The sequence below is a fragment of the Rhodamnia argentea genome, chromosome 9, assembly GCF_020921035.1.
Source record: "Rhodamnia argentea isolate NSW1041297 chromosome 9, ASM2092103v1, whole genome shotgun sequence".
Lineage (NCBI taxonomy): Eukaryota > Viridiplantae > Streptophyta > Magnoliopsida > Myrtales > Myrtaceae > Rhodamnia > Rhodamnia argentea.
The window spans coordinates 22,237,987-22,263,066 of record NC_063158.1 but is presented as its reverse complement, the minus strand read 5'-3'; the positions used below and the strand labels follow the sequence as shown (position 1 = coordinate 22,263,066).

Here is a 25,080-nt window from a genome sequence, read left to right as displayed (position 1 = left end):
TCTTTCTGTTTGATGTTTCAAACTTATTTTCTTATGGAAGTTAATTGGACTCACTGCTGCAGTCAACATCCAAGATTGTCGTTCTCTGCAGTTAAAGCAGATAAATATCATATTTTTGAAGTGCAAGACTTGAGCGCTCTGTGTTATGAATCAGAGTATTGATGTCGGGATGCAGAATTTGATTATGAATCAACTTGTCAGGAAGCTTGCCTGTCTAATTATTTCCTCGAAAACGAACATCAGATGTGTGTAGTTTGTTTGTACAGACTTATCTCAAGCATCTGCAGACTATCATCTCCCTAGCTTTGCATACATGGACTGCAAGTTCTTTAAGCACATGAAGATGGGAAAGTTCGGTTCTAACATCTACAGTCCACCAAAATTCAGTTATCTTGAACTAAAGCCTCCCGGAAGAAGGAAAAAATCTACATTTCAGCATTCTTCGGCAACTTGAATGTCCTACCGAAGCAACAATTCAAGCTCCTGGCCAAAATCCAATCAGCTAGTGAGACAACATAGGCTTAGATTGCAAATTCAAGCATTTGTCACGGCAAAGATCTAGTTGTCGCCTCTTGGAGGTAGAATGAAGACTATATAGATTTGTAAACACTCATTCTGCAATAACAAACAAAGACTACAGTATCATCGGAGTAGCTAGTAAGCAGTAAGAGTATATGCGGCCCGGAGATGAAAAAGCCGACGCCTTTCATTATGATTTTGGATCACTCAATGATGCTAGAACAAATATTTTCAAATTGCAGCTGCCTCCAAGGAATCTGGTTATCCCAGTTCATATGGATGGATGAGCGAAACCATAGTATACCAGCAAAGAATTGCAAAAACTGGCCAAGCAGAAAGCAACCAAGAGATTCACCAGAAAAAGAAGGAAATTTGCAACACCCTGCCAATGTTTTCAAGAAGGTCAGAAGCTTTAATCTCAAGAATAATATCTTCTTTGGGCTCGTTTGGTTTAGCACATATGTTTGGTGAAGTGTATTTTAAAAACATATTGGAAAACAACTTTGATGTAAATACTGTTTGGTGAAAAATACATTTTGTAAAGTACTTTTACTTTTGAAAAAACAAAAGTGACGGTGGACGGGTGGTGGTCGGCAGGCGGCAATTGCCGCGATCGGTGACGGCGGGGGTCGGCGACTACGGCAAGGGCAGTGGTTGGTGATTGTGGCGGTCGGTGATGGCGACGGTGGTCGCGATGGTTGGCGACGGTGACGGTCGGTGGTCCGTTGGGGTGGTGGCGATTGTCGGCGGCGATGGGGGCGGCGATGGGAGCGGCGGTCAGCTGTGGTGGTTAGTGATGACAATGGCGGTGGTGGCGGTTAGTAGTGGTCGGCGACTGCGGTGGTCGAGGTGGTCGGCGGCGCGATCGATCGACGATAGTGGTGGTGGGCGGCGGTCGGCGGGTGGCGACATGTGGCGGTAGGTGGAGTGACAAAGTTAAAAGAAAAAAAAAATAAATTAGTTGCATTCCAGAAACGCAGCTTTTCAAAGTACCTTCAAAGATACTTTGGGTTAAAGGCCTTTGGAAATGCGATTGCATTTTCTAAAATTTGAGAAAAAAAATGACCCAAATGCTATTTTTATTTGGTCAAGAGACTTTAGAGCCCTAGAGTCCTTTGCAAATGCTGAACCAAATATATATCGACATCAGGGCGAGGTAGAGGTTGATTATCAGAACCCGCGTCTTCATTGATGCCCCCGCCCTTCTTGTGGAACAACAACGATCTCATAATGCCGATCATCTCGTGTCATGAGTAATCACGGTTTTGGACAATTTGGCCTTTTTTCTCTTTTTAGCATTCTCAAAATTAATCGATATCCAACAACACTATCCTTATAAATAAATTTGCTGTCCATAGATACTCAATGTCCTTGGGTTGGAAGTTAGGTATGATGTTTTATTTCCTAACATTACTTGGTCCCTCGATGTCTTGTCACACTTCAGTGTTGGGCTAGAAGTTAGGTGCGATGAAACTTGAACGATACGTCCACGTTTTGCCTACATAATGCAACTGCCTACTTTCCAACCAACCCACCCACTGAACCATGACTACTCCTCCGTCATGAGCCTCTCCGCTCCCGCTCCCGGACCCCCACTGGCACGCGACCCTGGCGTGGCGGCTCTGCTGCTACAAGCCCTCAGAAAACGCGTATTGCAAGTCTAAGGAGGGTCTAGCCATATAAACCATTCAAGACCTCATTCGGCCTACTGCGGCCCCACACGCTGCGAGGAGTTGGCTCTGATACCAACTTGTAACGGCCTAGGCCCATCACGCTCTAAATATTATCTGCTTTGGACACACATGAGGACCTAGTTATATAAACTATCCAAGACCTCAATCCCTAGGCGATGTGGGATAAGATGTTACATACTTCCCCCTCAGCGGCACAGCAATCTGCGTGTCCTCCTCACCAAACGCGCCTCCACGCTTTCCTCTCACCCTGGTAGGCTTTCCTCCGATTTTTCGGGCATTATATTTGGCATTAGTCAGGAGTGACCCCAGGCCGAAAGGTTTGTTAGCATTTCAGTACAGGACGTTATGGTGACAACAATGTAGTTTATATCTAACGTCGTCGTTTCGTAATAATTAAGCATAATTTCGCGAAGCAGCTGAATTTGTGCAGCTGCATGAGCTGTCGATGTTTGACATGAAAGTTGTCCAACAAGTCCTAAATCTATTGCATATTTGCCAATTCAACCTTAAAATGCTTATCAATTGAGTCCTAAACTTTTTTAGATTTTGTCAATTGAGTCTATTCGGCTAATTTTGACTAGAAATTGCTGATACAGACGCTAGCCGTTCTACGTGGCATGACCGGCGGTGACGTGGATAATTTTTAATAAAATTTTATTTTATTTTCAATTTTTATTAATGTTTTTAGTTTGTATGTTTTTCTTCTTTACTTTTTTTTTCCTTTTCCTTTTTCTTTTTCACTTTTTTCCTCCGTCGGCCACCACTAGGCCTCATCAATGGCCGACGCAGGTTGCCGATCTTGAGCGAGGGCCGCCCTCGCTAGCCCATGCGAAAGACAAAAAGTAAAGAAGCAAAAAAAAAAAAAAAATAGAAATATTATTACTTGTTTGCCAGTGCGGGCTGTCCCTTGCTCGTGGCTAGCCATCACCGGCGTTTTGTTCGCCGGAAATTGAAAAAATTTAAAAAAAAAAAGGAGAAGAAAAGAAAAAAAAGGAAAAAGAAAATTCATTTTTGTAAAAAAATTTACAAAAATTGTCCACATCGATCACGGTTATGTCACGTAGGATGACCAGCGTCTACGTCAACGATTTCCATTCAAAATTGGCCTGAAGGATTTCTTAGGCAAAATTTCCCTAGTTTTAGGATCAAATTAGCAAAATTAAAAGGTGTTGGATTAAATTGGCCACCGAATAGTAGACTTAGCTAGGTAATTTATCCATTTTTTCCTATCACAACACACATGAAGAAGTTAAGATAAGATAATAAACCTTGATCAACAGGGACATATATCAACTGGTTTACATGCTTTTACCGATATCATTGTCGTGTCATTTTTCCCCGTTGTTATGACTTCTGGTTTGGTTTCCATGCATGAGTGAAGACATAAGCCGTGTGGCTAATATTCACTCTTGCAGGAAAAATTTCATTGCCCGGTGGGAAACGGGAGGAAGGCGATGCCGACGACATGGCGACGGCTTTGAGGGAGGCCAAGGAGGAGATCGGGCTTGGACCCATCTCTTGTTGAAGTCGTCACCATTCTTCAACCATATGCGACCAAGGTAACGACATTATTCCAGCTTGTGCATACATTAGTTCCATTACAGCTGCATGAGTCTAGACTGTTTGCCCTCTTGATCCATCTTCGCATTAAGTTTCTAGTGATGACGAAGCTTAGCTAGTCGTTTTCTCGGAACGATGTTTGTGCCGTTGAGATAAGGAAACTAATAACTATGCTGGGGATCAAAGTACCTGTACTTGCAGCAAGAGCCTGCAGCAAACTGCAGTCTCCATATTTCTTCAGAATTTAGTGCTGGAACTGCGAAAAGACGAGCAAATATTGTTGATCTTGCCAATCTCGTGACTGAAAACATTTCTGTTAAAGTTTCTTTTGCCGTCTTCAATCTGAATAGATAGGTATCACGGAGGTTCCTGTGGTTGGCATTCTTTTCGACAAGAATGCATACTCGTCCAGCTCCAAATCCAGCTGAGGTGGAAGTAATCTTCGTCGTGCCTTTAGAAATGGTTCTTCGGGTATGGCAGTTGCTCCTCGTTTTTTTTTTTTTTGGGACAACTTTTCGCTCCAGCGAGAAGTTTTATCTTAGGAAGCCGCTTGATTTTCATGTATGCGTTGCAGGACGAGAACAGAAGAGCAGAGGAGAAGGAGTGGATGGGAGAGAAGTATCTGCTCCATCATTTCGACTATTGAACAGCACATAAAAACTACATTATATCCACTCTAACAGCTGGGATACTGATAAGGGTCGCATCGATCATGTACCTGAGGCCGCCGGCATTTGCAGGGCTCTGTCCCAAGTTTTGGCATTCCTAGGATGTTCTGAGTTGTTGCATAATCAGTAACGATCTCGATACAGTTCCGATCTTAACATTCTGAGAGTAGCTATCTGTTTTATTCCAATGTACAGAGACAGAAACCTGAATTTGAGCTCCCAAGTTGGTAAGTGTCAATAAGTCTCATTCCTTGGATCAAACAGTGCTCGGTATCGAATTTGATATCTGTTAGCTATCCGTGAATTAGCACCTCCCTCCTATTCACTACATTCCTGGAATTTGTTTCTAGCTTTTCTCGCAATTCGATCATTACTGTGCTACGTATACGAAAACTTTCAGTTTGAAAAAAGCACACAACTGTAATGGAAAGCTTTCAGTTTGAAAATCGTGGCCGGGTCATAATCCGATGTGGAATCACCGATCAAACATTTCAAAGTGCAAGCAAATCGAGGAAAAGGAACTTTCGGCAAATTGATTCCAAGGGATCTTTGCAAAGCCGATGTCTGGAGCTGTTAGAAATCACAGTGGCGATATCTTCCACGGTCACCTTGTCTCCTCTTAGCCCATCGACATTTAACTCGGATCCAACATTGGAGATTTGCACCTCGATATCTTGGTCAATCCAGACAGGGGAGAGATCACTCCTAGCCGAGGCTATTTGCTGCCGCAACTTCTCTTGCTCTGCATTGTAAGAACCGCGGGACTCCTTGGGGTTCTTATCGAATCTCGCTCTTTCCTACACGATCTATACCCTCAGCTCCGCATCCCTCGCTGTCCGTACCTGTGCGTGCACACCAAACGATCAAGAATGCCCAGGCAGGCGGAAGGTTACCGCTCATTTCGAGTACTCTAGGATTACTGAATGCCAGCCATGGATACTCTGTTACAGAGGTTCGCTATCAAGTTTATTTCCTAACATGACTTGGTCACTCAATGTCTTGTAATTCTCAGTCTTGTGGTAGAAGTTGGGTGTGATCAATGGATGGACCCGAGAACGGGAACGGGCTGTCCAGGCCAGGCTCTTCTTGTTGACCCGTTATGACACGTGGCACGACCGTAACCCAAGGTACCTCCTCCTCCTCCTCCTCCTCCCCCTCGTACCTATATAGTACGCTGCCCATTTTCCAACCAATGCACCAACTGAACCATGACAACTACTCCATCAACAACCTCTCTGCTCACGCTCCCGGAATCCCACCGGCTCGCGACCCTGGCGCGACGGCTCCGTCTCTACAAGCCGCCTCCTCCTGGGCAAACGGATCGGCAGCAGCAGCACGAAAAGCCAGACTGCTCCGAAACGGTCGTCGGCCGGAGGTTGGAGACCACGACAGAGTCTCTCCACCGCAGGCCCAATCGGGCGAGAGCCGCGGTCCTCGTCTGCCTCTTGGAAGGCAGCGGCCACGGCAGCGATCTGCGCGTCCTCCTCACCAAACGCGCCTCCACGCTTTCTGCTTACCCTGGTAGGCGTTCCTTCCACTTTCAGGTCCTCACGGTTTGCACTTAGTTACGAATTACCCACAGGCCGGAAGGCCTATTACCAATTCGCAGCGCGTTGTCGTTGTGTAAACAACGGCGTCCGTACTTAAAGTCTTGATTATGACAATTGATCATAATTTGTAGAAGCAGCTGAAAATTTGATTAAGAAAGTGGATAATTAAAAAATGTTGGGAAGACAAAAAGTTAGGTAAACAATGGCGTCTGTTACTAAATTTTAAGTGATCATGATCTAAAGTGCTGAAAATAAAGCTGAAAAGTTGTTCGACGATGATTGAAAATAAATTAAACCCGGCTTTCGTTGCAAACATGAAACTGTAAGAACTATCGTTGAGTTTTAACAATATCATCGACAAGATTCCAATTAACATCTATTACTTTGCTACCTCGTCAATTGTTAACTAAGGCTTCAGACCGAAAAAAAAAATTATTAACTAAGGCCTTCCTCGTTCTCACTTCTGGTTTCAACGCACGAGTGAGAACATAAGCTGGGCGGTGTATTTCCATTTTTGCAGGAGAAGTTTCATTGCCTGGTGGGAAACGGGAGGACGGCGACGCCGACGACGTAGCGACGGCCTTGAGGGAGGCCAAGGAGGAGATCGGGTTGGACCCGTCTCTCGTTGAAGTCGTCACTGTTCTTCAACCGTTTGTGACCAAGGTGAGGACATTAATCCGGCTTTGTGCATATACATTGGTTCTATTGCAGCAACATGAGTCTCCACTGTTTGCCCTCTTGGTCTATCTTCACAATTGAGTTTTTTCAGTGATGCGGGAGCTTAGCTAGCCGTTTTCTCGGAACGATGTCGTCTCGCAGAGATGAGGAAGCTATGCTGGAGATGAGAGTACCGATAGTTGCAATGAGAGGCCGCAGCAAACTGCAGTCTCCATGTTTCTTGAGAATTTAGTGCTGGAATCGCGAAATAATCAGCAACATATAGTTGATCTCGCCTACCTTACGACCAAAAATAGATCATGAAACATTGCTCTCTGACGCTTCTTTTGCCGTCTTCAATTTGAACAGATAGGCATGACGGTAGTTCCTGTGGTTGGCATTCTTTCCGACAAGAATGCGTACCGTCCAGCCCCAAATCCAGCCGAGGTGGAAGCCGTCTTTGATGCACCATTAGAAATGTTTCTTCAGGTATGGCGAATGCTCCTGGTTTTTCGTTGGGAAAACGTTCGGCCTCTAACTCAGAAACGAAACTTAATAAGCAGCCTGAATTTCGCCGATGTGTTTCAGGACGAAAACAGAAGGGTGGAGGAGAGGGAGTGGATGGGAGATAAGTATCTGCTCCATCATTTCGACTATCAAACAGCGGATAAGAAGTATGGAATATTTGCTCTAACAGCTGGAATATTGATAAGGACCGCATCCATCGTGTACCAGCGGCCGCCAGCATTTGCAGAGCTCTGTCCCAAATTTTGGCATTCCTAGGATGTTCTGTGTTGTTGCATAATCAGTAACAATCTCAATACAGTCCCAATCTTGACAGTGTGAGAGTAGCAATTTTTGTTCATCTAATGTAGAGACAGAAACCTGAATTTGAGCTACCAACCCGGTTAGCATCGATTAATAATCGAGAAACTCATTCCTTTGAAAGACTGAATGTTGTAGCGAATTTGAAATCATGATGGATATTTGGGTATCGATTCTCATAGTTCCGCATACTAGAGTGCTAAAGACTGATGCTAATGTCGCCTAGATCTCTAGTGCATGTTCATTCAGAGCTTCAATTGCAAAACATTTGGTGACACACCTGATCTTGGCTATTCAAACAATGAAGGTCAATGGACATTCATGAACTCGATGCTCTTGCCTCGAATGTGAATGTCCCTCGGCAGGCTGAGTCTTGGTTGTGCGGCCGAAAGTTCGGTAAGAGACACAGCTTCATCTCTTCTTGCCATGACAAAGTCCTACTCAAACAATATTTAACTCTTGAAAAAAGAAAAAGAAAGATAGTTCCCAGACAGCTGACAGAGGTGTGATTGCCTACACAACAGAATTCTTTTCCTCAACTTGTATATATGTGCTATATAATTTACTTATTTGAATTTTGTCCTATCCGAAATTAGCCCTCCAACATTTCTACCACATCCTAGAATCTGCTCTCAGCTTTTCTTGCAATTCTATCAGTACATTACTATGTATACAAATAGAGGAAAAGGAACACTGCAACCAATAGGCACTCAACTGCAATGGGAACTTTCAGCTTAAGAATAGCGACCGTCTCATGATCCCACGTGGAATCGCAGATCGAACATTTGGAATCACAAGCAAATGGAGGAAAAAGAAGTTTGGCAGCAGGATCACTATCCATAACCAATCTTTCCTTCTTCCCTTTCAGTTTCCTCAGTATCATGATCAAGAACAAGGCCTACTTCACTAGCATGGATGTTCCACATGATAAACAAGCTTTCGGAGCGATAGTAACCAATAGAACAGAAACGCCACTCCACTTAACATTTCATTCGTTAAAGAACAACTACAATGCAAAAATTACAGTGGGAAGGGGGAAGAAAAAGTAATTTCAGCAAACGGAAAAAAAGTTGTTTCGCTACCTGCCTCAGCTGAAAACCTCATAAAACTTCTCGATGACCAGTAGTCCCGAGTCAATTGATTCCAAGGGATCTTTGCGAAGTCGATGCCTCAAGCAATTTGGAATCACAGTGGCGATATCTTCTGCGGTTACATTGTCTCTTCCTTTCAGAGCACTCAAGGCCTTAGCTGCTCTGTTAGTCACGATATCTCCTCTTAATCCATCGACATTCAGCTCGGAGCAGACCTTGGAGATTTTCACCTTGAGATCTCGATCGATCTGGACAGAAGAGAGATTACTCCTAGCCGAGGATATTTGCTGCTGCAACTTCTCTTGCTCTGCTGTGTAAGAATCACGGAACTCCTTGGGGCTCTTATCGAATCTCGATCTCTCCTCCACGATCTTCACCCTCAGTTCCGCATCCCTCACAGTCCCTACCTGTGCGTGCATACCGAACCGATCAAGAAGCTGCGGTCTCAACTCCCCTTCTTCAGGATTTCCCGAGCCAATCAGAATGAACCGAGCAGGGTGCGAAATGGAAATTCCTTCTCTCTCCACAGTGTTCCATCCCGAGGCGGCGGAATCTAAAAGAACATCCACCAAGTGATCATCCAAAAGGTTAACTTCGTCCACGTAAAGAATCCCTCTGTTAGCTTTAGCAAGAAGGCCTGGCTCAAATGCCTTGACACCCTCAGTGAGGGCTTTCTCAATGTCGATCGTACCGCAAACCCTATCTTCTGTGGCTCCCAATGGCAAATCCACCATGTTAATTTTGGTTGACATGACGGGGAGTTGTTTCCCTTGTATCACTCGTTCCCGAACTTCCACCCCCATGGATTCTGGATCTGTAGGGTCCGAGTTATACGGGTCGCCAGCAACTACCTGGATCTCAGGGAGTAAATCAACCAATGATCGGACGGCTGTCGATTTTCCGGTGCCCCTATCTCCCATGATCATGACCCCACCGATCTTAGGATCAATCACGTTCAGTAAGAGACATAGCTTCATCTCTTCTTGCCCGACTATAGCAGCGAAAGGATAGACTGGCCTCTGACTCTCCTTAGAGGCAAGCTTCTGAGCCTGAAAAAGGAAAATGATATAGCTCACAAAATCCTACAGAAGCAATCCATCATTCTCTCCCAAATAATTCTCACTTCAGTCAACAAAACTGCCCTCAAACAACCATCAACTGCAAAGCAGTTTCTTTTTCCCAATCAACTTCGATTAGTGTAATGCCTCAGCCTAAGAAATTCTCATCCCAAAGAACATGCAACCTGTTCATCGGCAAATAAAGTGGAAGCAGCCCATTTTTTCTCTCCTTTCACTAAAAACTCAGGAATTGTCAAGATACAACAGCAATGGGCAAATTTGAAGTATCAATCTACATTGGTCTCTCGCTCAAACTTCTCAAAAAATATGATTCCACAGTGACGTGCTTGAAGAAAACCAAATACATAGAGCTAAAAAGAAAAACAAAGAAATCAATCAACACCTGCTCGACAGAATTGATGTCAGTTGCAACATTGGTGACGGCAAGATGTCGCGGAGACCTTCCTTTCTTGGTCCGAAACCCAATCCCTCCATAGCATTTCTTGCCATGATTCTGCACTGCAAATAAGAATTTCAAAACAAAGGACAAAATCCACAGACCCATTAAATTCTCATAAACCCCGAGCTCGAAAGAGTCGAACTTGAGCAAATAAAAGAGCACAAACGAAATGGGTCGTTCCAATAACCCCCCAAACGCTCGAAAAAGTCTCAGAAACATGTAAAGGGAAGTGCACCTGAAATTGAAGGGGCGAAGGAGGGAGAGGACGAAGAGAGGCGTCGAGAGGCCAAGATTGCTGTGGGAGAAGTTCCGAGCAGAGACGCCATGGCTTCGCGTCACTGAGCTAGTGCTTCTCTTACTACACTCACACAGATTTTCAGCGGATTTTTTTTTTTATTTTTTCTGTGGAATTTTCCTATTGGTTCGTGACTTTGAGGATAAGGTAATAGATTTCAGGATGCCCCTCCTGGACTTCGTTTCATGTTCGGCCCAGCCTATCTTCATCGTTATGGTTTACATGTCAAACAGGCATAAGATGCTACAACGAAGAGCCAACAATATTACATCAAACGCATTGGATACGGGATCAATAAATATGCTTGATATACATCATTGACTCGCTTTCCTAACAACTCGAGCTATTGCGCTTCCGACCCAAAAAAAAAAAAAAAGGCTATTGTTTTGACAAGGTGACCGATTCATAAAATATGCTTAAACATCTTTTACGAGCGATGCGTGTTATTTGAACTGGCAAGGATTTCCTGTAATCTTCCTTTCTTATCTTAATTTCCCTATTTAGCGAATTTATGGGCAAGGCATAATCTGTCTAAACTGAGGAAAAAATTGTTCTTCCATCGATTGAATTTTGATTGGTTTTTTTTTTTTTTTTGCATGATTCAGCATGGGTCATTTGAATTCTTGAAATGCGTGATTAATTTGGTAGAATAAACTTAGTCTGCGTAATATATGTTAAGAAACGATGGCGTTTTATTTTATCAATAGAAGAGATGGGCCCCATTTAATCTTTGAGGCCTTAGGCTTCTGCTTGCTGTAGTTGTGATATGATTCAAACGAGATTTTTAGTACCATGGGCATAGCCTCTTCATTCATGACTATAGAATTCTTCCGTTGATTTTTCGTTTTTGAATTGCATGCACGAATGCTGGTTTTAACATGTAATACCTTCATTGTATTCGAAATATGATCGATCCATCGCATCACATAAATAGCATAGGAACCGCATAAATTGTCGACATGAAGTGCGATGAAGGAGCCAACAAAGCGTCTTTGCTCTAACATCAAGCGAACCCAAACTCCATCTTCCCAAGCTTGTCCATCTCCTCCCTAAAACCACACAAGCACTCGCCCTTCAGATTCGCCAGAACCCTAAAGCCGTCGCTCGGATCTCCGACTCCGGCCTCTGAACGAGGCAGGAAGAAGCAAGCCTCGTTGCTTCCCAAGAGCTTCCTCGAGAGGGGCAACACGTTCGCCGGTCCTCCCCACCCGAAATCCACCGCCGAGTGCCCCAAGTGCCTCCAATCCGTGAATCCGCTCACGTTCTTGCCTGAACAAAGAATAGAAAAGGGTGTTCAAGCCATGAACTCCTACCGAAAGGCTTACTAACATTTGAAAAATTGCCGCAACATACTAGTCAAACTGACAATGTCGTGTGTTAAATTGGATGTTCGGGATTCTTCAGACATTCGACTACTTCAATTAGAAGTACAAATCCCCGGATTCACGAGATATCGCCTGAATTTGAGAGAAAAACAATGTCGTACTCCTAAGGAAGACCTTAGGATAGGTAAAACTGTAAGTGTGCCCATTTGTGGGAAATTGGATGCTATTTCGTTACATAAAGAATGAAAATTGATTGGCTTGTCTCTCCACGATTATAATGTGATCCTATGTCGTGATCAAATTCCACATGCTATGCAATGTAAATCTTGAAATTGACGGAGGGTTCTCCTTCTTACCTGCCGAGGCGCCTTCCCTTCTATGCATTTCTTGGAAGTCGATGTACGAGCGGACGTACTCATCGTTTGCGTTGCGCTTGCTCTTCCTGATCAGCTCCGCGATTTCCCAAATCGGCTTTTGCAGCAAGTCTTTCGCCGTTAGTTGGGCATATATTGGGACACACCCGTTGCCCCAGTAGCCGACCGGCAATGGCGGTTTCAGCAGCTTGCGGATGTTCGTCGAGTATGAGAATTTCACCGTTTCGTCGCCCGGAATGTCTGATACCTTGACCCTGTTTTAGGAATTGCGCATCAACTGAAAGTCAAGAGTTTGTGACCGGGACAGATGTACATATGTGAAAAAATTCTATTTTGACCGTGTAATCAGAAGGATAAGCCTAAGGTAATCTCGAATGGTTGGTGTATGAAAACGACTCACTTTGCTCGCCAAATGAATGCACCCAAAGCTTCGAATGTGGTGAACCTCTGGCCACACTTCTCCAGCAGAAATGCCTTGAGCCTGTCCAACCACTCCTCTCTCACGTGGAAAAACTCCCTCACGAACGCACAGTTCTCTTCATCATCGTACGGGTTCCGACCCTTCTCGCACAAGTAATCCCCAACCGGCGCCTCGACCCGAGCCGGGTTCCTCGGCCCCAACAAGACATCCCGGTCCCACACCGGCTCGATGGAAACTCTGTCTGCCCCGCGAGCTAGCTCCGCTGCCGCCCCAAAAAACAGGGTCGCCCCGAGCCCATCGCACATGGCGTGGTGTATGGCGGCGCCCAAGCTAAACCCCCCGCATTCGAACACCGTGACTTGGAGCATGCACGGGTTGACCAAACTCTCCTCTGGACCCGGATCGGGTATTAGCTTCTCCAAGAAACCCGAGTCCGCATCATCGAGGTTTTTAACCGCATGGAGAGTGCAATTAGCGGTGGCATGGACAAGCGGCATGCCTTGGCCGGCGGCACAATGTAGCTCGAGGCGGCGATGATCATTGCCATTGTCACGGCGAAGGGTGCCGCATAAAGGGTAGTAGTAAGGAAGCGCTCCGGAGAGCGCTCCAGCAACGACATGGTACGGATCTTGGACATGCTTCGTTCGGTCGACATTCACATACGCGCGGAGGTAACGGAATGTGACGTCGAGATTGGGATCGGCGTCGAGGTGCGAGAGAGGGAGGACCTGGTCTTGAGCGAGAGGCGGTGTAGAGGGTTGGATGAGTTTGGTTTCGAGGATTTGGACTCTCATTGCTCGATTGGTTGTTCTTCTGGTACATGAAATTCGGAAAAATTATTGGGAGAGTATGACTTTGTTAGGGACTTATATACGACGGTCCACATTTTTGTGGATGCCATCTAACTTTTTTTTTCAAAAGAGAAAGGGTGTGGTTGGGATTGTCAATGGCATTTAGAGTTTGGTGGATGCGAGACGTGGAGCTTTTCATGCCATATCCTGAAAGTTGAATTGAAGTTTTTTTTTTTTTGGGAGAAATGCAGCCACAATTCTATACTTCCCTGTTATAAAACATTCATTTTGTTTTTACATACGGATAGATTTGAATAAGCGTTTGTGAGGATTCAAAAATTGTTGGTGAAAAAAAAAAAGATTGACGATTAATTTTAGGGAGCTGCTACCTTGACAGTTTGACAATACCGTCATTATTTCTGATCCCACGATTTTCCAATTAATAAGTGATTTTATGCAAAACACGCAAGAATGATATGTGGATCTACGATCAAAAACGTAAATCTTGTCATGAAATCTTTTCTATTATTTTTAAGTAGTTTGTTGTTAACTTAACATGACTTTAAAAAATTTACCAATTCTCCTATAATTTTTGCAATTAGCTATTTTTTTTTACTAGTTTACTAACTTTTATTTGAATAACTAACCGACACTTTGAATTTACTAAATTTCATATGAAATTACCAATTTGAATTAGAGTGCCTTACCAACTTTTCTCGGATTAAACTGTCAACTAGTTTTATTAATGGCTCTTATCTGAATTACTTACTGATGTTTATTTGTTCCTTCTATTGCTCATTTGTCTATTGAGTTACCAATTTTTATTTATCTTGATTAGACATAATAAAAATATTTTTCATTGATTACTTATTTCAGGCGATATAAACGATTTTTTCTTCTAAGAAAATGTTTTCTAAGTAAATTATTTTTCGCGAAACAAATGGAGCCTAAATAGATTGTTTTTTTTTTTCAACTTCTCTCCGTCTAATTTATTAATTAGTTTTGGATTTCAATCCTCACACGGGTTACTTACCAAGCTCATTTTTTTCTTTTGGTTTCTTTCATTTTTCTTATCTTTTATCATATTTTATTCTCTCCCAATCACAAATTGAGTTTACCTCTTTGTGATGCATGTTGATTGGCTTTATCTACGATGTATCGCTGTGAGCAGGCCGGCGTTCAAGCTCGTAGAAAAATTCATGTTGAGTATTGCTGTAAGCCCATTTCTGGGAGTCTTAATGGCTCACTGCAGTTTCACTGGAATTTAGAAGTTTGTCTAGAGAAGATCACTTTCGACTTGCAGCACTTACCTGCTCCCTGTCTTGATTTCTGAGGTATGAGTAGGAAATTTTTCGCTGCTCCGGGCACAGATTTCACGCAAAGGTAACGCTATTGTACGGTATCTCTTTAGAGGAGATAAAACTCAATGCTATCGTTTCTCATGTTCAATTAGCATCTTTGGCTCTTTGCTTGGCATAGATTAATACTGGACTGGTCTCTGCTTTGCCCCTGCATGAACTGTTTAATATTTCATTTGTTCATCTTTTGCAATAGCTATAGTGACTCCCCTTGCAGTCTAATTGAGCTTCTTCAGACAGAAGCACGGGAGACTCATGTCCTGTGCGAATCAACGCAGAGGTATCTCGAGATGACCGTTACTGTAATTTTGGCAACTAGCTGTCCATTTCATCGCTGCGTTCAGATTGGAGATCCTTTACCTTTGCATTTGCGGAAGGTTGAAGAGTGAATCTTCTTCAGAAATATATGACAGCAGAATGTACATATGTGTGTTCTTGGTCGCGCAAGTTTAATTTTGAGGCTTGCAACTCTCCCTCTGATCACTTTATATAAATATGTGCTGTTCCTGTATGAACTGTTTATATGTCAACTTGTGGGTTCTAACTATGCTTCTGCAAAAAATAAGTGCATAAATGTTATAGGTGCAAAGTTATCACAGAGATGTTGCTTTTATGAAGAGAGGGCATTAGCTTTTGTAAGGTCTGGGACCATTTGGATCTCCCTTTTGTTATGCTATCCCCTCTCTTTCCCTTGCAGATGGCACAATCACAGAAGGAAACTGCAGCAGTGAATTGGAAAGAAAATAAATCATTACTGGGTACTCTGTAAGCTTGACAAATCTAAGAATAGAGTCAACTTGATTTCAGAACCTAATTAATTTGCTTAGAACCTGCTCATTACTTCTTTTGGATATCATGGCCAATATTTAGCGCAGCATACTTTGTACGGAACTTGAAAATGAAATTAAAGCTTTGTTACGGTTAAAATAGGTTTTCCATCTCTGTCATTAATAGGAAGATGGTTTCCTCATATTTCTGGCCATGTCATATGACAGTCTGATATATAGCTCATACCTCAATGTTAATTCCTAGCAACAGATGCTGAATTTGGACAGGAGTTCCTTACCACCTGGAAGTCATTGTCTTAGGCAGACGATGACACAATGGGTTTTAGCTTTTCCACAGTTGGCAAAGGCAAGATGAAGAAATTCAACTTTGGAAAACGGTTAAGCGAAACTTTAAGTATATTTGGCAAGATAATAAACTGGTTGGATATGGAATCTAACTTGGATATTCTAATCTTCAAACTTAAGTTGATCACGTATATTCCCCCGTGTACAATTACCAAATATCATGCAAAAGATGGATGACAATGAAGATGCATGAATGCTTGTTTACAAGCTCAATTGTTATGAGAGGGGATACATCTCGGTGATGTCGATTTTAACCTGGATGCTGGTTTTGATAAGTTATCATCCTTCAAAGTGGACATGCCAGAACTTGGTTTCTCCTGCCCATCTAAGAAATCTTCAAATAACAAGGACAGTAATGAAGCAGAGTCACCTGTTGAAGAAAATTTCAAGAGAACTTTTCTTTCTCCTTTGACTTCAATGAGTAAAGACAGCTTTACAATGTATCCATCTCGGATTATTCTTTGAAAGGTGAAATTATTTTTTCAACTAAAGGGAAACATGTGAAACAAGTCATTGCAATTTAAGGTCTTAGCAGTCATTTCTGCTGTCCAGGTTGGATGGTTTCAATTTTGAATCAACCATGACTGAGGGAGAACAAGGTGGGAAGAAGGTTACAGGAAGCAAAGGGAGATCTTCAGAGATGAATGAGCACCAGGACTCAAAAGCTAGCTGTCCGGAGCCAATTTCTGACTCTGATGATAATGCTATCATTGACAATGTTCAATCTACAAGCTGTGTGGGTGCACCAGAGATTCTGGTAGAAACTTCTGTAACTTCAATTTCTATCCCCAACCCAAGAATGCGGGTGCCAAAGTCTGCGGTCCGTAGAAATTTAGTCCTAGAACGATCTTCTTTGGAAAGGTCCAGCATGTGTACTCCAGAATCTGATTAACAAGGTTATTCATCAGATCAAAAAGTACCAAGAGAAGAACATGTGCAACCCAGGGTTGATACAGCTTTAAGTAACATTCCAGAGATTCCAAGAAAGAATTTGTTTATCGGCCAAAGTTTGAATTTCACTTCGCGTGAAGGGCAGAGTAACAGGGAAGATATGGTAGGGCAAGCCACATATTCTCGTGGCAAAGTACGCTCAGAAGGTTCGACTGTGAATGTCAGTTTGATGCACAATTCACTGAGCTTTGGCTATCATGAGGCTGCATTTAATGGCAATTTTCAGAGTTCAGTAAAAAAGTAGGTGGATCAATAGCATAACATTTTTGCAATTCTTAGCTCACTTTTACAACTATGTGAATGCCCAAGCAGAGAGCCTGCAGCTTACATATTGTCCTCTTTCTCTTCCTGTAGAGAGCCTAGACAAGCCCACTCAAAGTTATTCAAGAGATCAGAGGAAATTAAGAGTCAGTCCTAGACAAGCCCACTCTTCTGCTATCTAATGGACTTTCGGCTAAATAAAATGAGAAACTTCCTGTTCCATTGTATATCATAGTTTGTGTTGAGACATTGGACACTCTCCTAATTGCTGTATGTTACTAGTTTTATCAACACAAATGTTTATAATTTCCAGGAAAGCTCATGTTGAGCGCACCATGGTGTGCTTTAAAGTGGATTTTGACTTCTTCGTCTCTGGTAACATATGACTGAATTAACTACTAGAAGGCTACAAGCCGGGAGTAGGATTCACAATCTGCTCTAGCCAGATATTTTCATGTTTGAGTTGAACATTTTGAGTCAAATGAAATGGGCGAGTGATATTCTTTGAGATGGTAATCATTTTTAAGACTGAACTAACTCCTGATTACAGAAAAGATGTATCAACGTCATGTCGTATCTGTTGTATGTATGATGCTGTTCCTGTTATGTAGCATCCTGTGTTAGAGATATTGCCAGCTCTAACAAGTAGATTTCATAAGTTGGATAAGACCTTTTTAACGCAACATTATATTGCATATGCTAATCTTCTTGTACTAAACTTTCGCAGTTCTCCATGCGATATGGGCAATTTGAATGAGTTGTCAAAACCAAGAGAAAAGATATGTGACAATCCTAAAGTAACTAATTCAAGTGGCGAATCTTATATGGATTCAAGGATCAGAAATTTTGAATAGAAGAACAGTAAGTCTCTTAAATCTGCCACAAGGGCAATTCATCTTTCTAGCATGAAAATGACGAGGTCTAACCTGGATCCTAACTTGATGTCTTGGTATCTGAAACCATTCTTCTGTATATACTATTTCCGTCCCCCGCATGCTGACAATTATCGCGCGAGTTGTCTTCAAAACTTCACGAGCGTCCAAACCACGTAGTCCAGTCAAAGCAAGTTGTCTTCAAAACTTCATTGATAATGTTCAATCTGCATCCTGTGTGTGTACACCAAAGATTCAGGTTGGAATTTCTGTAACTTCAACTTCTAAGTCCAACCCAAGAATGGATGATTGGGTGCCAAAGTCTGCAGCCTGTCGAAGTTAAATCCTAGAACAATCATCTTTGGAAATGTCAAACAGCATGTGCACTCAAGAATCTGATCAACAAGGTTACTCATCAAGTGAAACAGTACCAACAGAAGTACATGTGCAGCCTGGGTAAGTAACAATCCAGAGATTCCAAGAAAAGATTTGTCAATTGTCAAAAGTTCTAATTCCACTTTGGGTGAAGAGCAGATGTAACAGGGAAGAATTGGTAGGGGAAGCCACATATTCTTGTGGCAATGTACGCTCAGAATGTCCAACTGTGCCACATGTTCCAGGAACAGAAGGTGAGGCAAATGAAAGCAATAGACCTTTTCCACACACTCTCTCTTACCTTTAGGCTATCATGTTGACGCATTTGATGGAATTTTTCAGAGTTCAGTAATAAAGTTGGTGGATCAACAGCATAACATTTTTGCACTTCCTAGCTCACTCTTACTACTATGTAAATGTCCCAAGCAGAGAGCCTGCAGCATATATATTGTCCTCGATCTTTACCTGTAGAGAGCCTTGAGATCAGAGAATATTAAGAGTCAGTCTCCTCGACCACCTTCAACTGGGAGAAAGCTTACTCAAATTAGCAGAAAAAGACTTGCTTCTGTACATCAACTTGCTGAAGATTCTCTTTTTTATTCTAGTTTCTTTGATCGGACATTCCATGCTTTAGAAGATCACAAGGTTTATGCAATCTTCAACATATTGGAAGAAAATGCCAAAGATTATCAGTGCGAGAACCACTTCTCAACAGGGGTGAGGCATATGTACCCAATCAAGTTGTGATTTTAGAGCTGAATGGAATTTTGTTCAAATTCTACTACTTCCGTTTTCCCATGTACTTCACTTAACAGTTGTTGGATTTTACGTCATAATCTGCGTTTAGACAATGGCCACTCTCCAAATTGCTGTATGTTACTTGTCTGATCAACACAAATGTTTATACCTGTGAAAAATCTTTTGATTTTCTCCATCGTTTTCTTGCTGTTGGTGCCTTTTCAGCTGAAATTATAGAACTTTTACTAGCTGTATTGTGTCTCAAGTCTGATTTCTCCCATTCTAATTTTCCAGGAAAGCTCGTGTTAAATTCACCATAGTATGCTTTAAAGAGGATATTGACATCTTTGTCTCTGGCAACATACGACTGATTTAACTACTAGAAGGCTACAAGCCTGGACGTAGGGTTCACAATCTGCTCTAGCAAGATATATTCATGTTTGAGTTGAACCTTTTGAGTCAAATGAAATGGGAGATCGATATTCTTTGAGATAACAGGCACTCTTAAGAACGAAATAACTCCCGATTATAGAAAAGATGTATCAATGTCATGTCGTATTTGTACTATGTAGGACGCTGCTCATGTCATGTGAAGGAGTTGACAGCTCTAACAAGTAGATTTCAGATATTGGATTAGGCCTTTGACACAACATTGTTCTGCATATGCTCAATTTGCTTGTACTAAACTTTTGCAGTTCTCCAAGCAAGACGGGCTATCTGAACGAGTTGTCAAAACCAACAGGAAAGATGTCACTAATTCGAGTGAAGAATCTTTTATGGATTCAAGGGTCAGAAATGTTGTTTTTGAATAACAGGAGCTCTCTTAAATCTGCCTCAAGGGCACTTCGTCTATCTAGATTAAAAATGAGGTCTCACCTGCCTCCCGACTTGATGTCCCCGGTATCCGAAGTCATTCTTGAGAAATATGCTAGTGTACCATCTCAATACACAACTTGACTTCAAAGCTTCAAAAGCATCCAAACAAGCATTCAGAGCGTGACTCCTGAAAAATAAAATCACAACCAATCGTCAAAGTTTAAAAAAAAAAAAAAGAGAATGAAATGATTAAGCTTATGCAATCAAATCAATTAGCTATACATATCGATCAATGTATACTATGAACAAGAAAATAGACAGAAGCTGTTCTAAATTCCACGAAAGATACAGGTGAAAGTCACTTGTGTAGTTTTTAACAGCATTTGTTGAGATAGGAATACGAGGAAAGATTCTTATATGAGATGAAGAAATATCAAATAAAAAATGTCGTAAATCAAATGAGACTCGCGTAATAATAAAGGAACGAAATTGTGTACATGGATTACGTGCATCGCACGAGTTCGATTTCCCATATCAACAACTGCACACATTTTGCATACTGAAGTCATCTACCCGATTTTGATGAAAACTTGTTTTGTCCGTAATTTTAGCCGGATTAAGAAGTTTTTACGTGCAGAATCAACTTTAGACTATAGTAAAAGTTAAAACCGAGACTCAAACTACGCATCGACGACCACAAAAATAAACGTCCGAAAGGTAAAAAAAACAGGGGAGGGTGCAGAAATACATCATCCACCTTTTTTCAGAGAGAAAACACATTAAAAATTAATTTGGTGCACATGTAGAACTTTCTCATATGCAATAAAAAGAAAGAGAAGAAAATGAGAAAACACGAGCTGAAAATAAGTGAGATCAAATATTAATGGATGATGGCTTGACGGTTTTCTTTTTTCATATTTTATTTCTCAGCATTATTACAAGTCCACCTTAAAAATCAAAAAGAGAAGAAGAGAGAATGAATGAGATTCACCTTATAATGCTTTAAGGACTGGACGGAGCCATCGAATCTTTTCTTAATTCCACGTAATCTCCTGCATGTTTCGATACTTAGTGCGCAATCATTTGGCAATTTGGTGGTTGACACTTCAATCAACCTTTCCAACGATCCGCATTTATAAAGTCCCAATCGGACCAGAAATTCCAACTCGTCGACGCCCTCGACAACCCGTAGCCTCTCGCACCCCTCGATATTTAAGAACTTGAGGTTCTTTAAGTTTGCTAAACCACCGAGGCTTTGCACATGATCACAAGCCAAAAGTCGCAAGTATTCCCACGATTCCGACGCACCTACGACTTGAATGTCGAGTATCTTATGGCATCCCACCAGTGCGAGATTCCGCAACTTACTTAAGACTCGAGATGGGAAGATTAGTCTCCCCTCACAGCTAATCAACTCATCAGCGGACTCATAAACTATCCTTTCGAGGGACTCGCAAAATTCAATAGACAGTGCCTCCAGTGATTCGAACACCGTAGAAAATTGGATCTCAACTAGCTTTTGACAAAAAACCACCTTGACTTTCTCCAGCTTCCTCATTCTTGATAGCCTCAATCTCTCGAGGTATCCACAATATAGCACGTTCAACTCCTTTAGCTGTGGAAGTTGAAGCCCATCAAGTTGAATTTCTTGCATTGGAGACCTCCAGATGTGTAAACATGACAAATTTCTCAGGTTCGGAGAGAGTGAGCCAACTATATTGACATTATCAAGGCTTAGCTTTTGCACAGATAAGGGGAGTTGCGGAAAGGTTTGCCGTTCCAAATCGAACAAAGCAAGTTCGTTTAGCAGAGGAAGGGAAGCCATCTCCGTAGGAATAGGGACTTTGTGAAGTCTGATGCTCAATTTGGTCAGCTTGCATAACTTCCCAATCCACCCTAACTCACCGGTAGGAGGAAGTTTATCTCCTACTCCTTTTTCTGGTGGAAATATATGATCCACATAACCTCCACCATCACTTAGATCCAATTCAACCAAATTAGTCAAGTTCGAGAGATCCGGGATCACTAACAACGATGCGGACGACACTTCCAAATTAGTCAAACTTGTTGGGAGTGTCGGCAACTCTTGAATCATATTACAGTCCACCAACTCAATTCTTTGCAGTCGAGGAAGCATGTTGATGCTCTTTGGAATTCCGGTAATACTAGTCTTTGATAGATTGAGGATTCTTAGAAAGGGCAAACTTCCGATCCCCGAAGCAAGTTCACCTTTTAAAGAGCGAATATTGACTTGAAGCACTTCCAGATTCTGGAGACTTCCGACAGCACTAGGCAACTCCCACGAATTTGCTAGATCTAATTCCTCATCAATATAGCCTTGAAAGTGCAACTCACGTAATGATTTCATCTTCCATATGGAACTTGGGAGTTCCTTTATTTCATTCCAAGCTACGAAGAAATACTGCAAATTCACTAAGTCTCCGATTTCTTCAGGCAAATGTTTAAGAGAATTGCAGTGATTAATGTTCAAGTCTATCAGACACTTCAACATCCCAATAGAGCCGTCAATTTTCCTCAATTTGGAACAATCTTCAAAAGTAAGCCTCTCTAAATTCGGGCATCCAGAGAAATCTGGTGTTCTAGTTATGTTTTTACATCTTTTAAGAGAAAGAACTTCCAATTTTGAGGCCATCTGTCAAAATGAATGCAATACTCAATAGATAAACAATCAAAGTATTACTTTCTATGAAACTCAAGTGGAAATAAAGGTATTACGCACCTTAATTAAGCTTCGTAATCTCGAATCATCTAAGAAGTCAACCGCATAAAGTTCAAGAACAACTACATTATTTAGGGACATGGTGATCCATTTATGGATTTGCGGAGGATAACTCAAAGAAATCCATCTTAATTTGGTAAGATGATTTGTTGCATCACCAACAAGGGTTAAACCAGATAATTTGAGAAATCTTAGATGTTCAAACCTTCCAATCTCTTCACTTCGAACAACGACATTATGGGGATATCGGCCGGATGTCTCAAGCGATAGTGCTTGAACGTTATTGTTCATCCGCAAATGAGAAATGGGAAATTACTAATATCGGTATTCTATCTCATAGAGCAAAAGAATAACAAAAATGGAAAATGAAAAAAAAAAATAGAGCATCGTAAGTCAATGTAGTGGAATTTATTGCCGAAATCTAATTAATTCTCTATAAGTGCTTTACCTCCCCCGATCTTAGTGCTTCAAGGCCCTCCTCCCATATCCATATCCTACTCCGCTCCTTAGGATTTATTGGATTTTCTTGATGAACGATCTGTCTTCCAAGATCTCTAAGTTGATCGTGCATCCAGAACTTATTGTTCTCCACAATCTTTATCAAAGACATGCTAACAAGGACATCAACTCCAGTATCCGGGAAAAACTCACAATCTTTCCACATGTAGCTTGCATTCGTCTTATCTTCACCGATGAAAAAACATGCGATATCGAGGAAAATTTGTTGTTGCTCAAAACTTAAGGCATCATAGCTAATCTTCAACTTTCCAAAAACATTCTTGTCAGGTGCTTTTCTTAACTTTTTCAACGTCTCTTTCCATTTTTCTTGTGATTTTTGGTAGAGGAACGAGCCAATTACCTCAATAGCCAATGGAAGTCTCCCAAGAGCATATACGATTTCCGAAGAAAGATTGTTGTAATCATCTAAAGGCGAGTCTCTATTAAGCGCATGCTTGCTGAAAAGCTCAAGTGCATGATCAGCACTCATCACCTCCATTTCATAATCTAAAATCTGATACTTTGGTGTATTGATTTGCAATACATCCTTATTTCTAGTTGTAACCAATATTCTGGATCCCGAATAGAAACTACTCTTTCCAACTAATTTCTCCACTTGTTCGTTGCTATCAACATCATCAAGTACGATGAGAACTTTCTTCTTGCCAAGTACTTCTCCAGCCCTCTTCATTCCATAATCAATTTCATTAATGCTCCTTGTTCCCGCAGGATGGCCGATTTCGGATAATAATCTTTTTTGCAAATCAACTACGCCATCAGTTTTTGATGACTTCGCTCGAACATCTTCGAGGAAACAACAACACTTTCCAAAATGAGAAGAGAATTGATTGAACACGACCTTGGCGAGAGTTGTTTTACCGATACCTCCCATGCCGTGAATCTTAATGAGTCGCACACCATCGGAATTGACGTCTAATAATTTGCTTATAGCTGCTACTTGATCATCGATTCCAACTAAATGTTCAGTCACCGATCTATGTTTTGTTTTCAACTTTTCGACAACCTCCTCAACTACCATTCTGATGAGTTCCCCGTGACTGCCACAATAGAAAATCGTTTTAGTGGGGGGAAAATGTGAAATCACGAGTACCTGGCTAGAAGGGATGTTATTCAAGCACCATATATACTAAACAATGATTTGATAAAGTGATGCAAACCTTAACAATCTAGAAGTGATCTTCTAAAAGTCCTTATTGGACATTAACATCACTCCATTTTAAGCAATTTCACATATTTTTTTAGGACGTAGCAAAGCTTCAACATTTAGTATTACTACGGCAAAACCCCCACCTCAATCATACTGAAATTTTCACATCTATGAACCAAGTGTAAAGGAAAATTGGAAAAACAAGCATCTTGAGAGAAGTTAGCTTACCCTTTGTACTTCTTCACTTCCCATCCCTTGATGGCATCAATCTTCATGAGAGCCTCTCTCCAAGCTTTGACTAGCTCGTTGCTCAACTTCTTCTCGTTCTCCAAATTGAGTATGGTATCGCGATACAGTGGGGTTTTCAGTTTAACATCGTCGGGTTTCACGTCGAAGAAAATAGGTAGGATCACTTTATTACCTTCCGATTTGAATGTATTTGCCACGATCTGCGCGAGCTCGCGGAGGCACCACTGACTCGAAGCATAGTTTCGAGAGAAGATGGGTATATAGATCCTAGAGTTGTCGATTGCTCGCAAAAGGGATCCATCGATCCTTTCACCAACACGGAGCTCTTCGTCGTCTCGAAAGACACAGATTCCAGCATCGGTCAAGCTATAGAAGAGTACGTCAGTGAATCCAACGCGAGTATCAGGCCCTCTAAAACTCAAGAAAACTTGATAGTCACTTCCCGACGACGTTGCTGCATCTGAGCTCGCCATAGGAATAATTTGCTGAGCTTCAGCAGATCTGTCTCTCTCTCTTTCTCCCTCCCCTTGTCTCGGACCCGATGTTCTTATCAGAGGAAGGGGCTGCGTCAACAGGCGGTGGTTGAGAGAGTAGGCTGAAACAGAAAGTCTTAGTTTTTTAGGACGAAGACCA

General features: G+C 41.9%; 4 protein-coding genes and 2 pseudogenes across 4 annotated transcripts; 3 read left to right on the top strand and 3 right to left on the bottom strand.

Annotated features, from left to right (window-relative positions):
• Positions 1-1,195: 1,195 nt before the first annotated feature.
• On the top strand, positions 1,196-4,739 carry LOC115739733 (annotated as a pseudogene).
• A 730-nt stretch (positions 4,740-5,469) lies between these two features.
• On the top strand, positions 5,470-7,652 carry LOC115739732 (nudix hydrolase 15, mitochondrial-like). The gene is made up of 5 exons (XM_048285566.1): positions 5,470-5,962; positions 6,512-6,654; positions 7,018-7,137; positions 7,237-7,467; positions 7,501-7,652. The coding sequence occupies exons 1-4, from the start codon at positions 5,650-5,652 to the stop codon at positions 7,429-7,431; spliced, it is 771 nt and encodes a 256-aa protein (XP_048141523.1). The 5' UTR covers positions 5,470-5,649; the 3' UTR covers positions 7,432-7,467; positions 7,501-7,652.
• A 706-nt stretch (positions 7,653-8,358) lies between these two features.
• Positions 8,359-10,574, bottom strand: LOC115739731 (magnesium-chelatase subunit ChlI, chloroplastic). Its single transcript, XM_030672956.2, has 3 exons — positions 10,318-10,574; positions 10,026-10,141; positions 8,359-9,613 (listed from the first exon to the last, which is right to left on the bottom strand). The coding sequence occupies exons 1-3, from the start codon at positions 10,406-10,408 to the stop codon at positions 8,561-8,563; spliced, it is 1,260 nt and encodes a 419-aa protein (XP_030528816.1). The 5' UTR covers positions 10,409-10,574; the 3' UTR covers positions 8,359-8,560.
• A 666-nt stretch (positions 10,575-11,240) lies between these two features.
• On the bottom strand, positions 11,241-13,356 carry LOC115739832 (spermidine sinapoyl-CoA acyltransferase). Its single transcript, XM_030673111.2, has 3 exons — positions 12,477-13,356; positions 12,059-12,330; positions 11,241-11,646 (listed from the first exon to the last, which is right to left on the bottom strand). Exons 1-3 carry the CDS (start codon positions 13,289-13,291, stop codon positions 11,381-11,383), a joined length of 1,353 nt encoding a protein of 450 aa, XP_030528971.2. The 5' UTR covers positions 13,292-13,356; the 3' UTR covers positions 11,241-11,380.
• Positions 13,357-15,343: 1,987 nt separating this feature from the next.
• On the top strand, positions 15,344-18,545 carry LOC115730663 (annotated as a pseudogene).
• A 2,202-nt stretch (positions 18,546-20,747) lies between these two features.
• LOC115733031 (disease resistance protein L6-like) lies at positions 20,748-25,080 on the bottom strand. Its single transcript, XM_048284811.1, has 4 exons — positions 24,427-25,080; positions 22,981-24,088; positions 22,533-22,829; positions 20,748-22,445 (listed from the first exon to the last, which is right to left on the bottom strand). Exons 1-4 carry the CDS (start codon positions 24,918-24,920, stop codon positions 20,748-20,750), a joined length of 3,597 nt encoding a protein of 1,198 aa, XP_048140768.1. The 5' UTR covers positions 24,921-25,080.